General features: G+C 43.8%; 2 protein-coding genes across 2 annotated transcripts in view; one reads left to right on the forward strand and one right to left on the reverse strand.

Moving 5' to 3' along the window:
- Positions 1–11,141, forward strand: part of LOC122258000 (uncharacterized) — a 41,612-nt gene extending 30,471 nt beyond the window's left edge. The window contains exons 19-28 of the mRNA XM_086546074.1: positions 577–744; positions 2,830–2,986; positions 3,710–3,906; positions 4,287–4,448; positions 5,202–5,425; positions 5,664–6,114; positions 6,364–6,467; positions 6,714–6,854; positions 7,198–7,473; positions 7,719–11,141. Of these exons, the coding sequence (XP_086402200.1) occupies positions 577–744; positions 2,830–2,986; positions 3,710–3,906; positions 4,287–4,448; positions 5,202–5,425; positions 5,664–6,114; positions 6,364–6,467; positions 6,714–6,854; positions 7,198–7,473; positions 7,719–7,880 (2,042 nt within the window). The 3' untranslated portion in view covers positions 7,881–11,141. The remainder of the gene's footprint in view (positions 1–576; positions 745–2,829; positions 2,987–3,709; positions 3,907–4,286; positions 4,449–5,201; positions 5,426–5,663; positions 6,115–6,363; positions 6,468–6,713; positions 6,855–7,197; positions 7,474–7,718) is intronic.
- A 461-nt stretch (positions 11,142–11,602) lies between these two features.
- The window catches only part of LOC122266369 (uncharacterized), a 65,854-nt gene continuing 64,956 nt past the window's right edge, over positions 11,603–12,500 (reverse strand). Inside the window, exon 12 of the mRNA XM_086544501.1 lies at positions 11,603–12,500. This exon is cut by the window's right edge and continues 1,312 nt beyond it. Coding sequence (XP_086400627.1) covers positions 12,196–12,500 — 305 coding nt within the window. The 3' untranslated portion in view covers positions 11,603–12,195.

A 12,500-nucleotide genomic window follows, 5' to 3' on the forward strand; every position in this document is an offset into this window, starting at 1 on the left:
CTTTATCACTCGTCCTCTTTACCCTCACCCTCCACATCCTTCTCCGACTCTTCTTGTTCCTCCTTACTCCTCTTCTTCCTCCATTCTCCTCTTCTTCCTCTTCCTCTTCTTCCTCTTCCTCTTCCTCTTCCTCTTCTTCTTGTTTCTTTTTTCTTCCTCTTCTTGTTCCTCCTTCCTCCTCTTCTTGTTTCTCCTCTCTCCTCTGTTTCGTCCATTCTTCTCCTCTTCCTCCTTCCTCCTTTTCTTCCTCTGTGTCCTCTTCTTTGTCCTTCCTCCTCTTCTTTCTTCCTCCTCTTCTTCTTCCTTCCTCTTTCCTCCTCTTCTTCCTCCCTTCTATTCCTCCTCTCTCTTCTCTTCTATTTACTCCCTTTCTACCTCACCCAATCATCATCTCCGCCTCTTTTTCCTCTCCCTTCATCCTCTTCTTCCTCTCCCTCCACCCTCTTCTTCCTCTTTATCATCCTCCTCTTTCACCTCCCTTCTCTTCCACCACCACCACCACCCACCCTTCCCACCTACCACCCACCACCACCCAACCATCACTCACACACACCTCCCTTCCCCCCGCCCCCACAGAGACGCCCGCCTCCACCCAGGGCATGACGATCCAGGCGCCCGTATGCGAAGCCGACGGAGGTTACGCCCGCGAGCAGAGGTCAGGCGGCTTGACCTGGTGCGTGGACGCCAAGGGAAGGCCCATTCACGAGACGATGACGAGAGGTCACGTCAGATGCGGACCTAATGGTGAGTGGCCGGTTGCTCTTGCTGTTGCAGAGGTTGGGGTGTTTAGGGGGGGGGGGGGTTGCAGCTGTATGAGGGAGTGATGTTGTAGAGGTAAGGGTGTTGTTGTAGAAGTAATGGTGGTGTTGTTGCAGATGTAGTGATGTTGTAGAGGTAAGGGTGTTGTTGCAGCTGTAGTGATGTTGTTGCAGCTGTAGTGATGTTGTTGCAGCTGTAGTGATGTTGCAGAGGTAAGGGTGTTGTAGAAGTAGTGTTGTTGCAAATGTATGAGGGAGTGATGTTGCAGAAGTAGCAATGTTGCAGGTGTATGAAGTAGCAATATTGCAAAAAATAGTAAGTAATGGTGTTGTCGTAGATGTAATTAGTAGTGATGTTGCAATAGAATGAAGCAGTGATGTTACATATATTTATAGTAATAATATTGCAGAAGTAGTAAAAATAAAGCTGTCTTGTTGCTGAATTACGAAGTAGTGATGTTGCATAAGTAGTGACAATATCGTTATAGTAATAGTTATAGCAGCGTAATTGTTGTTATATCAACAGCACTTCTGTTATAATAGTAACAGTAGTTTGACTATATTAGTAATAGTAGCATTAGTAGTAAAGTAGTAGTTGTAGTGTTGTAATATTGTTAGAAGAATATCATTGGTTGTGGTTTGGTTGATAGTGACAATGGAAAATGTTTTATCTGATGATTATGGTCGTAATTGAGAGCTTAATCAGGATCAAGATAATGAGGGTCGGTAATTCACACAGAAGTGAGATAATGAGTATCATTATGATGACTTGCATAATTATAAAGATAATTACATCATGTGTGTGTGTGTATACATACATATATGTATATATATATATATATATATATATATATATATATACATATATATATATATACATATATATATATAATCTATATATATATATATATATACATATATATATATATATATATATATACATATATATATTATTGTGTGTATATATATATATATATATATATATATATATATATATATTGTATATATATTGTATATATATATGTATATATATATATATATATATATATATATATATATATATATATATATAGATATGTATTGTATATATATTGTATATGTATGTATATATATATATATATATATATATATATATATATATATATATATATATATATATATATATGATAACACAAATAGTGATACACGTTTATGCAGTGAAGTCATTAGCGAAACTGTATTAGTGTTGGACAACTAATGACAATAATGCGTAATTTATTTGAAAGTATAATTGCTGTTTGATCAAATTAGTACGCGGGTTACGAGCGGGCGTGAAAGTTGGATCATATAAAGTACAGGTATAATTAACAAAAAGGGAGATAAAAAAGAGTGAATTTGGTTCCAACTTTTATCCTGTTTTGGAAATTGAGAAAAAAAAAGTTTACGCTTGTCGTCCATAGTTTTGATGTATTTTTTTTATATATATATCGGTAACAAATACTGAGTTTAAAGATATATTACTTTTTTTCCAATGATGGTCTTTTACAAAAAAAAATGATTTAGTGCTTTGTTTGATTTATATATATATATATATATATATATATATATATATATATATATATATATATATATATATATATAGGTTTAGTCATTCATTTTCACTTCTGGTTTTGTAATGTATTGTTTTCACTTTCTGTGATGTTTTTAAATACATTTCAATATATATATATAGATAGATATAGATAGATAGATAGATAGATAGATAGATAGATAGATATAGATAGACTGAGAGATAGATATAGATGGATTGATAAATAGATAGATTCTTGCTTAATTATTTATATTCATTTTTTTATCCCAGCTTGTCTTCAGATCGTTTCAATTTCGTTTTCTCGCTCATAATGAATCAATTCAATCCATTATTTTTTTATTTCCGTCCTAATCCTCTAATCACATTCCAACCCCAAGGTTCCCGATCGCTTGGAATCCCGTTCTCAAAAAGGGATTAGTAGAATCAATCCCCTTTTTTCCCTCCCTGGTCCTAATCATCATCGCTAATCCCTCCCCATCCTCCCTCGCTCGCTCGTTGCAGGCCAGATCCTCGAGCAAGTGTCCGTCGGGTTCGTGTGTCCGCGGGGCGCGAGGGCGAAGGTGTGCCGCTCGGAATGCCTGCGGGCGTCATGCCACTCGCACCCCGACGCCGTCTGCGTGGCCGATCCTTGCAACGACTGCAGGGTCTCCTTCTACAGGTGGGTGCTGCGTCGGGTTGGGTGGTTGGTTGGGAGGGAGGGAGGGAGGTTGGGGATAAGGGGGAGGTTGGGTGGGGGGAGGGGTGAAGGGAGGTTGGGTGGAAGGAGGGGATGGGAGGTTAGGGGAGGGGATGGGTAGAGGGGAGGGGAGGGGATGGGAGGTTAGGGGAGGGAGGTTGGGGATAAGGGGGAGGTTGGGTGGAGGGAGGGGGTGGGGGAGGGAGGTAGGAGAGGGGGTGGGTGGGGGAGAAGGGAGGTAGAGGGGAGGGGAATGTGGGGAGGTTGAGTGGAGGGGACAGGTAGGGGGAGGGGAAGGGTGAAGGGAGGTTAGGGGAGGGGAGGGGAGGGGATGGGAGGTTAGGGGAGGGAGGGGAGGGGAGGAAGGGGAGGGGATGGGGGGGGAGGTTGGGTTGAGGGTAGGGGAAAGGAAGGGGGAGGGGAGGGGGTAGGTAGGGAGAATGGGGAGGGGAGGGGTGATGTGCATTTTTTTTTTTCTTTTTGTCTTTGTTTATGTTTTTGTTTGTGTCCGGGGTTGTTGAATTTTATTTCGCAGCGTGTCTGGCGTTGCTATTGATTGATCAATTGTTATTGTTGCAGACTGTTTTTTTTTTTTTTTTTTTTTTTAATCATCATCATTAACATTATCCTTTTTTCATGAATTATTATCATACCACTCCAAGCGTCCTAACCCCCCCCCCCCCTCTCCGCCCCTCTCCCCCACAGTGCCAGCGGCGAGAAGGTCCACTGCGAGGGGCGGTGCTCCCAGCCCCTGGCCAAGGGCATGTGCCGCGCCTCCTTCAAGCGCTTCTTCTACAACGCCTCGGCCGACCAGTGCCAGGAGTTCATCTTCGGAGGGTGCCTCGGGAACGACAACAACTTCGCCAACCTGGAGGAGTGCCAGCAGGAGTGCCAGAATACCGGTGAGTGGGAGTTTTTTTTTTTTTAGGAATATTAGGAATTTTTTTTGTGTGTGTTTTTTTTAATGATTATGTGAGATACATTTTTTTATTTTGCTTTGTAAATGTTATTAGTCGCAGTGAAAATAAACACGGTAAAAATTAGTAATTATGAACAAACAAGAGCAAGAGAGAGAGAGAGAGAGAGAGAGAGAGAGAGAGAGAGAGAGAGAGAGAGAGAGAGAGAGAGAGAGAGAGAGAGAGACAGACAGACAGACAGACAGACAGAGGAAAAAGAGAAAGAAAGAAAGAGAGATAAATTCAGCCCAAGACATACCTCAAACTAGACCAAACAACCCTAACCTCACCTCCCCTCCCTCCCCCTCCCCCCTCCCCCACCCCAGACATCTGCAGCCAACCCGTGCAGGCGGGCGTGTGCACCGGGGGCGAGGCGCGCTGGTACTACAACGTGGAGACGCGCAAGTGTGAACCCTTCCTGTACAGCGGCTGCGGCGGAAACGGAAATAACTTCCGGTCGAAGAGCCAGTGCGAGTCGCGCTGTCCCGGTAAGAGAGGATTCATTTGTTTGTTTTTTTGTTTTTTTTGTTTTTGTGTGTTTTTTATATGATTTTTTTTTTTTTTTTTGTGTGTGTGTGTTTTGTTTTGTTGTTGTTAAGAAGTAAAGGTTTTGAGATATTGACTTTCTTCTCTTGAGCCCTAATTTTATTTTCTTTCTCTTTTCTTTTCCCTCCTTTTCGGTTGAAATTTAATAGGTCTTCTAGTCGCCGTTTCTCTCCCCTCCTTCGTGAAGACCTGGTGTTGTGCCTCTTCTGTTTCTTTTCCCTTTTTATTCCCATTTGATGTAGAATATATGAAGAAAAACAAATATCAATGCATTTTCGTTTTCTTGAATGACTGGCCAATATCTGTGAAGGTATGAAACTTCTATTTCCCTCCCTTTCTCTCTGTATTTTTTTTCTTTCCTTCTCCTTTTCCATCAAAAAGGAAAAATCTTTCGTATCCTTCGTGTTTTGATTAAAAAGTCTTCAGCCATCGCTTTTCTCTCCCTCTTTCGTGAAGACCTTCGTTATGCCCTACATTTTTTTTTTTTTCTTTTCCTTCTTTTTCAATTAAAAAAGTAAAAAGTCCTCTAACCGCTTTTCCCTCCCCTCTTGCTCGAAACTCTCCTATGCCCTTACCTTTTTTTTCTTCTCTCTTTTCCTTCTTCTCTCTTTTCCTTCTTTAAATGAAAAAAGTATAAATCCCTCTAACCGCTTTTCTCCCTCCCCCTCCTCCCCCCCCTCCTCCCCCTCGCGAAGACCTGGTGCTGTGTCCGTACTGGTCGGCGGCGAGCATGGAGCCCCAGGAGTGCTCTCGTGCCGAGGCGTGCCGCAACAGGACGTGCCCGGGTCATCCTCTTGCCCTGTGCCAGGTCGACCCTTGCTCCTGCACCGCCTCCTTCGTGGACGAGGCCGGCCGCCCGCTCACCTGCCTGCCGCCCACTTCGCCACCCAAGACGCGCCTCGCTTTCACGTTCGAGGAGGTGAGAGGCCTTGCGCTCGGGACTCACGGAGTGTGATTGCTTTGTCGAAGTTTAAAAGTAGAAAGACATGTACAAGCTAAACAAAACAAAGTTAATAATCATGTGATAATTAGTTATGCGCAGATTTAAGCGCATTGTTCCCGAAACCACCACCATAATACGGCCCTGCAATAATACTTGAGCCTTCACATGAGCGCCACTAACGCCCCCCCCCCTCCCTCTCCCCACTCCCCTGCAGGACTCAAGCAGCAGCGACGCCCAGATGAGCGCCGACGCAGAGGACAGCCTTCGCTTCGACGTCTCCGGCGGCCAAGGCTCCTCCTCCTCCTCGTCCTCGTCCTCCTCCTCCAGCTTCGAGCGCCACGACGGCAAGGGCGAGAGCGCCCCTGGAGGCAAGGGAGGCCCTGTGACCATCTACCTGGAGGGCGAGCCGACCCTGACCCGCTGCCAGCTGCTGCAGCGGCACCTGCAGGAGAGCAACTCGCAGAAGTACGTGGCGCAGTGCGACGGCGACGGCAGGTTCATCCCGACGCAGTGCTACTCCTCGAGCCGCCGCCGCCGCCAGGAGGAGCTGGAGAACCTGGAGCAGGAGATCGAGCAGGAGGACGCGCCCAAGTGCTGGTGCGTCGACGAGACCGGACGCAAGACCCAGCCCACCGTCTACTTCACCAAGGGCGAGAGGGAGTGCGGTGAGTCGCCCAGACGGGACCTTGCTATGACCTTACAACGCCCCCTGACCTTTCTTGCTCCTTTGCACATGAGGCCATGGCTGATGGAGGGGCCTCCCACCTTCCCTGTGTAATATCACTCATTTTTAATGGATAAATATGTGTAATATACTTACCAGAAAATACAAGACTAGCCCCAAAATACCCCCCCCCCACACACACTTCCGAATACTCCGTTCGACCCCGCTCTGACCTTTGACCCTGTTTCAGACCTCGTCGCGGTGGAGTCCGTAGTGGTGACCCTCGGGTTCAGAGGTCGAGAGGCCGGCATGAAGCACCTCGGGAAGGCCAAGGGACCGCAGATCCGTGAACAGGTGAGTAATAGTTGGTCTAAGAACTTGTGGATTGGAATAGATCGAAGTAGATGAAGTAAGTGACCTACTTGAATAGATTCTTACGTAATACAGCTATCATCTATGCAGGAAGTGAGACCACCATTGACCTATTTAATAAACTATTTTTGTATTACTCTACGAGGAGTCCGTTATCCTAGTAGAAGAATAGCTCCCCCCCCCCCGCCCCCGCCCTATTCAATTTGGCACCTTTTTACCTCCTCCCAGGTGAACCACCTCTTGAAGGCAATGACGGCAGAGACCCTGGAGAACGAGGTCGGCGTCGTTGACCTCCCTGACCTGACCCAGGTCAAGTTCACGCTGCTCGGGGAAAACAAGATCGATGTCGCTTACCAGCTGGAGGAGAGGGTAAGTTCTTATTCCAAATGTTGACTTTGTAGATTTTAAAAGTCGCCAAATAAAAACAGTTGAACAAAATCAATAACGATAGTTCATTTCTAATTGGTTTCGTTTCTATTTCATCTTTATTAATTTCGTTTCTATTTCATCTTTATCAATTTCGTTTCTATTTCATCTTTATCAATTTCGTTTCTATTTCATCTTTATCAATTTCGTTTCTATTTCATCTTTATCAATTTCGTTTCTATTTCATCTTTATCAATTTCGTTTCTATTTCATCTTTATCAATTTCGTTTCTATTTCATCTTTATCAATTTCGTTTGAATTCAATCCCCGCCCCGCCCCTCCGTAGGTGAAGAACGGCGACCTGGCGCTGCAGCTGGACGAGAAGCGTCTCCCGGCCGACCTGCGCGCCTCCTGGTTCCACCACCAGGTGTCCGAGCACCGCTGGGAGGCGCCCCTGGAGGTGCGTTCGGGCGCGAGAGAGGTGGTGAGCGAGGCCATGGCGCTGGAGCCGCCGTACCTCGCCGCCACCGTTATCTTCACCGTCATTTCTGCCATGCTGGTCTGCGGCCTCGTGGTGGCGGTGGTGCTGTACCGCAGACACAAGACGGGACAGTACCCCAAGGTGAGGCGGACGCGTGCTCGGCGTGGGGTGGCGGGGCTTCACTGTGCGTCATGTTGGATTCACATGCATGTAGCGATCGGATTCATGATAAATAACACCTGAAGTCCCGAAATCGGTCCCGATTTTAGCCATCGGATATTATTTCTCCATTGTCTCCATTATTTTCTCCATTACCCCCTTTTGTTTCTCGCACGACCCCCCCTCCCCCTTCCCCCATACTAATGAAGACCCCCTCTCTCCCCCAGGGACCCCGTGGCTCCATGCAGTCCCTGGCCTTCAGCGACTCGTCCCTGGACCGGCGCAGCACCTCGTCCAGGCTCTCGGACCAGTTCCAGCCGCCGCCCCCCCCGCGCCGACACCCCACCATTACCACGGTGGAGAACGAGTACCGGAACGGCAGACACTAAGCGACGGGTGGAAGGAGGAGAGTGTGATAATTCAAGGGGGAGAGAAGGAAGGAAGGAAGGAAGGAAGGAAGGAAGGAAGATGTGAATTGTGCTTGGGAAATGCAGGGGGTGGAAGAAGAGGAGGAAGAGAAGTAGGAGGAGGAGGAGGAGGAAAGAGAGGAAGAGGAACGGTTTTGAACCTGTGATCCGTGTCCCTCCCCTGTCACAATGGGGATATGTTTTTTTTCTTTTTTTTCACGATTTTCGTTTTCATTTCCACTGTCCGATATTCTTAGGAGGTATCCGTATGCCCCATGCCCAACGCGACGTGGCATTCCTTTATCAATGTACTCTAAATCCAAGTCACACAGGAGGGTATTTTTCAATTGTTCCATTTTATCGTCGGCAATTGTAATGTAAGTTGCCTTGGCCATGGGTCGACGCGTACAACTTTTCCATTTCTATCCAGTGTAATGTTAAAGTGTCAGGCATATCAACAGTAAACAAACACAAGAATTGAATCTACGTGTAACTTGATCCAATCTCACGGGGAACAGGTGGAAGGCAAACTAAGGGCTGAATACATACATATATATATATCAACATTTTTTCGTGTAACATTTTGAGATCCTTTTCCCAACTTCGATTTGACGAAGTTCATGCAGGCTCTTGTTGTAAGAAGTAATGTTAAGTCGAATTTGTGTTTTCTTAATGAGAAATAGTGACATTTTTCCCCCGATAGACAAACGAAATGGATTATTAACAGGACGTCAATTCAATATCATTTCCCTGAAGGATGTAAAACAGCAATAAAACTCAAAGAAGTCCTTAATGTTTCAACGGTAGAAGCGGACTTCGCTATTTCGTTGGCATATGTTGTAAGGAGACCAGTATTTTTGTATGTGAACTCTTCAGTGAAAACGAATGAAAATTTGTACTTGCCAGCAAAATAGCCGCGTTTATTTTCGTTTTCATAGGATTAACACATGATATGAAAACCTGTTTCTTGTTACATACCATTTTCCTTTCGTATGATATAAGGTTCTTTTTTCAAGTGTGATCTTGATAAAATAAAAAGTTCTTTATACGGCGATGTCAGTGGTTAATTAAATGTGATAACTCCCTTGACGTTTTTTGAGAAAGTAAGTAAGTCGCTCATTCTCTATCTATTAGGCGGCGGCAGACGAAGGCGGCGCTGAAATTTCCCTGTGCTCAAAGATCCTTGCGTTACCGTTAATGCCTGAGTGGAAACACCGTCTTTTGGGAATCTTTTTTTTCATTTTCACTACTTTATTCCTTAATTCCTTGAGGTTTCGTTCTCTTTTTATATATATCGGAATGACTCACTTTATATATCCACAACCACACACACACAAAGCCTCCCCAGTGTTTTGTGTTCCTCATGTTTATTTCGAAGTTGTAATAATGATGGCGTCATTGCCGGTCTATCTATCTATCTATCTATAACCGAAGGATTTAGAGGTAAGCGTACTATTTTCTGTGATGTCGAAAGGGACTCGGCAGTGAGATAAAGAATTATAAATAACCAAGACTTGTATCACTGCATCTCGTTTCCATCCCGTGGGATCGGATGTCCCTCTTGGTTACCCGAGGAAGAGTCGAGGGTGCGAATTCGTCCGAGAAATCCCGCTTATTCGGTCACTTCGAGGGATTTGATGAGATGATGATGAGAGATCCAGAACGGGAGAGGAAATACCATTGGAAATACCATTGGAAATACCATTGGAAATACCATTGGAAGTACCATTGGAAGTACCATTGGAAGTACCATTGGAAATACCATTGGAAATACCGTTGGAAATACCATTGGAAATACCAGTGTTGTGTTCAGTTCGCTGTCACGGGACCCCGAGATGCCCATTCTCTATCACAAGCGAGTCTCTGTTGACGGTTTTCTTTCATAAAAAAAAGGTAATCTTTGAGAAAATAAGAGAGAGAGAGAAATCCTTCTGATTATTTTGTATCGAGGCCGTAAGTGGACGAACTAAAACAGCTTGGTTCTGGACACACTGTATCAGCGTGTGTTCGTCGGTATGTTTCTGTGGCATTTCTGTATTGCTCGCTTTACGACATTGTGTATCTGTTCGTAGATTTAGGTATTTTTCTAGCCATTTTTAAAACCTAGTTACCTTTTATGGAAGGTTACGATTATAATAATTAATAATGATAATAATAATAATAACAAGTATATGGTTCCGATAGAAGTTAGAAGAACAATAGTGTTTTAGCAATAATGAAGCCTGTGTATCATAGCACAATCTTTACATGTACTATGCACCCACAATATTTTAATATGTGCTTACTCGTTTTTCCAGAAGTTTCGTAGGATTTGACTATTTGTAGACCAATCTGTCGCGTGGACCTTGTTTCACAGCTTTTAGAAGGATCTTAATGTGCCCTTTAGATGTCCTCCTAGTTTCCCAACGGGATTTTCATCAGAATAATTTATAATCAACTACTACTAGTGTGCTGGTCACATTTCAGTTGTCTTTTACTCTTCTTTTCTTATCGCTGTACATTTTATTTTGAAATCTTGAATTGGATTTTTATTTTGCTCATATTTATATAATCTTTTTTTTATTGTAAGTCAGTTTAATCTTAAGAGAGAGAACATTCAGTTCCTTTTGGGCGAGTCACACGAGGGAAGATTTTGAGACGATAGAGAATACTTTCCTTTCTTGGAGGTTTTAAAGTCTTCATCTCATTGTTGACAAGCCTTCCCTATTGCGCGACTGAGATATTTCCCTTCTTTTCACGGTTAAAGGAAAACAAAAAACAAAAAAACTTTCAAATGTCTAACCATCCAAGTGTGCCGAATCAACTCGGGTTGAATCAGCATCGTCTTGCTTTGACAAATCATATCATATATAATATATATATGTATCAAACCGGACTCGTGACATTTCTCCCCTCCTCCAGTCCCCCCCCCCCTCTCCCTCTCTATGTCTCCCTCTTTCAATCTTCATCCATGTTTCCCCATTTTTCTTCAGGAGTTTAATTAAAAGAGTCTACGGTTCATCCTGTCATTTCTCTTACGCTTGTAGTCTCCCGGAAGTAGCGCTTTTAAGGGATAACTCAAAACAACACTTGACTTTATAAATACCAACAGGAAATGAATGCATCTCGCTGTATATTTGTAAATAGGGTGATTGCTTTTAAATCATGTTCCACTGTGTATCACCCATGTAACGACGCCCCTTATTACTAGGCGTTACTTTGTATTATATGCCTAAGTTATGTTAAATAAATCTACGCCAAACACATTTATTTTCCTTTCGAACCTAAAGGGTCAGATACAGACCCAGTTCCTTCCTCGACGAGTCTTCCTGTGTTTTGATCTCTGTGCGATTGCTTGGTTGGAGGAGGGAGGAGGGAGGAGGGAGGAGGGAGGAGGGAGGAGGGAGGAGGGAGGAGGGAGGAGGGAGGAGGGAGGAGGGAGGAGGGAGGAGGGAGGAGGGAGGAGGGAGGAGGGAGGAGGGAGAGAGGGAGAGAGGGAGAGAGGGAGAGAGGGAGAGAGGGAGAGAGGGAGAGAGGGAGAGGATGAAGAGGAGGAGGAGGAAGAAAAGGTGAGGGTAGTAGAGAATAGAGAGAAACGAGGAGGGAGAAGGAAAGTAGCACGGAGAAGAAACGAAGATGATGATGAGAAGGAAAAGGGAACGGAGGAAGGAATGATTGAAAGACATGGAAAACAAGATGATAGGAAGGAGAATGAAAACGAGGAGGAAGAGAAAATACATTTATTGCCATTGTTGCAAGCATTGTGATACAGGAGAAAAACCGTTAAGAAACCTTCATTTAAATCAATTCTAATTCCAGTTTTCGTGTCTTGTTAAAAAAAAAGGTTTTATGATGAGAAAAAAACCAAAGGGGAATATTTGAAAACAAAAATTGTACTTAGACAAAGATGATATACCCATACAATAATCTCTGCATTAAATATAAAGGTTTTCAAATTTCTTGGTGTTATTACTATAAACAATTGATAATTTCAGTCCACTTTCTATAACTCTACTTTGCTACAAGCTCCTTAACATCATGAAACTAAAAATAATACTTTTAGTAATATAAGAAACATCCTGATATACATTTCAACTTTTCTGTAACAATTATAACATTTTGTTAACCTTGTAACAAAGTAGTTCACATCAATTATCCGTAATGCCATTCACATTTACCATTTACATATACGCTTCATACAAAAATGTTCTTTTCCGTTTTATCAGTGTTGACAAACTGTCTTAACAAAGACAAACATAACTTAACTTTTCACTATTAAATTCTAAATAAACAAATTCCTTTGTACTTGTTCAGCTGCTCATGCTGAGTTCACATTCAAAGTCTTGAGCGACTGTTCTAACTTCGCAGCAAGATCAGTGTCAGCTGTTTGATAGAAGGAGTCCTCCTGCCTGGCGTCGGACGTCAGCAGGAAAGCTTCTTCCTCTAACCTGCGCTTCACCGAGGTTATGTACCGATACTTCCATCCTACGTTCCAATGCATGGGCGTAGCTAGCTTATTATCAACCAGGAAGTCTCCCAGGTCGCCCACGCCCGGACACCATATCAGGGTATACTTGTCATCCAGATCGAGACACACACACTTGGACTGATGGGCTACTTCAG

This window comes from Penaeus japonicus, unplaced genomic scaffold (assembly GCF_977035675.1).
Source record: "Penaeus japonicus unplaced genomic scaffold, GWHDUDI00000001_assembly GWHDUDI00000002, whole genome shotgun sequence".
In the NCBI taxonomy this organism is placed as follows: domain Eukaryota; kingdom Metazoa; phylum Arthropoda; class Malacostraca; order Decapoda; family Penaeidae; genus Penaeus; species Penaeus japonicus.